The sequence below is a fragment of the Corapipo altera genome, unplaced genomic scaffold (genome assembly GCF_003945725.1).
Source record: "Corapipo altera isolate COAL_440 unplaced genomic scaffold, ASM394572v1 60619, whole genome shotgun sequence".
Lineage (NCBI taxonomy): Eukaryota > Metazoa > Chordata > Aves > Passeriformes > Pipridae > Corapipo > Corapipo altera.
The window spans coordinates 1-1,453 of record NW_020891167.1 but is presented as its reverse complement, the minus strand read 5'-3'; the positions used below and the strand labels follow the sequence as shown (position 1 = coordinate 1,453).

The following is a 1,453-nucleotide window of genomic DNA, read 5'->3' as shown; positions in this document are numbered from 1 at the left end:
AGCTGCTCTCCGTGATGGAGGAGTGGCCACGGCACAGCACGTCCACCTCCGACGGGGACGAAACGGATGTCTTTGCCCTGGCTGTGAGTTTCTGGAACTGGACTTTACTTGCCCACCGGTCACTTCTCCAGCAGCTCTCTGTCCTCCCCGAGCAGAACACTGCATCTCCCTGCCTCAGGCGCTGGGCTGGAAACCTGGCTTAGGGGCGGGTTCAGGGGCACCAGGCTGGGGGTTGCCCCTGTGTCTTCCCTGGCCTCTCCCTCCCACACCTGGGCTCTTCCACATGGACATCTGGGCACTGAGAGCTGTGTCCGGGTGCTTTATCTTTTGCAGGCAACCAGGGCGATTTGGGAGATTCTCCAGATGCTCCAGTGCCCAGAGCCATTGAAAAAGTATACCCCCTGTCTCCTCGTGGCTCTGCTCTTCCAGACTTCCATCAGCCCAGAGCAGATGCCAGGGGAAGTTGACACCTTGTGGAAGGAATGTCAGAAGCAATACAGCCTTCCAACAGACTCCAAGAGGTGCTCTGTCCCAGTCCTCCTCACCCTCTCATGCCCTCGGGGCTGCTCAGGGCTCCCAGCATGACCCGGGCTTTGCTCTGCACCCAGGTTTGCAGTGCTGACCATGAAGACTCTGCTTTGTCATCTCGAGTGTGAAGATGTCGTGCTTTCAATGGAACAGAAGCGCGGCTGGGACACACTCCTCAGCGCTGACACCCACCACTACGCAGTGGGTCTGCTGGCCAGGTGAGACCCCCTTGTCCCTGCTGCCCCTGTCCTTTCTGCCTGTGCACGGGGCACCCCACACAGTGCCCGTGGTCGTGGGCCAGAGGGCCTCGTCACCCAGGGATGGCCGAGCAGAGCGGCAAAGGCTGGGAGAGGCGGGTGCACAGGAGGAGCCGCCTCCAAGAGTGCCCTCATCCCCTCCCAACCTGGTGGGGAAAGACCAGGACTCTGTGAGACCATCCCGGGAGAGGTTGGCCCACCCGGCTCAGGGTTGATGGTGCCTTTTTCCCCCGGGCAGGGAGATGCGCCGTGCCTCGAGCCCCTTCTATTACCCGATTGCCCTCTGCCTGCTGAGGCTGCTCACCAGGCAGAAGCCCTGCTGGGAGCTTCCTGCCATGGCATTCCTTATGGAGGTGAGCCTGATGGCGAGCGCTGCCTTGCTGACCTGCCTCCACCTCTCTGCCCTTTCACCCCCACAGCTGCCCGGGACGGTGCCGCGCCCTGCGCTGCTGCCTGGGCCCAGCCCGGTGCGGGTCTGGGCTCCTGCCGGCCGGGCACCCCGTCACTGCTCCCTGCCTTTCAGGTCCTGGACTGCCCAGACATGACTAAATGGAGTGAGATCGTCCTGGAGATCCTTTCCAGGCGCCTGTGGAGCCAGTGCACAGAGATGCATCGCCTGGTGCTGAGAGGCCTCGTGCTGCTGAGCAAGGATCCTGGGATGGTGAGGA

The 1,453-nt window shown here is 62.4% G+C and overlaps 1 protein-coding gene across 1 annotated transcript; it reads left to right on the top strand.

Annotated features, from left to right (window-relative positions):
• Window positions 1-6: 6 nt before the first annotated feature.
• Window positions 7-1,446, top strand: LOC113942520 (the record flags this gene model as incomplete). Its single annotated transcript, XM_027633633.1, has 5 exons — window positions 7-83; window positions 334-521; window positions 609-746; window positions 1,024-1,138; window positions 1,309-1,446. Coding segments are annotated over exons 1-5 (648 nt in total), but the record flags the coding sequence as incomplete, so codon positions are not given.
• Window positions 1,447-1,453: the final 7 nt, after the last annotated feature.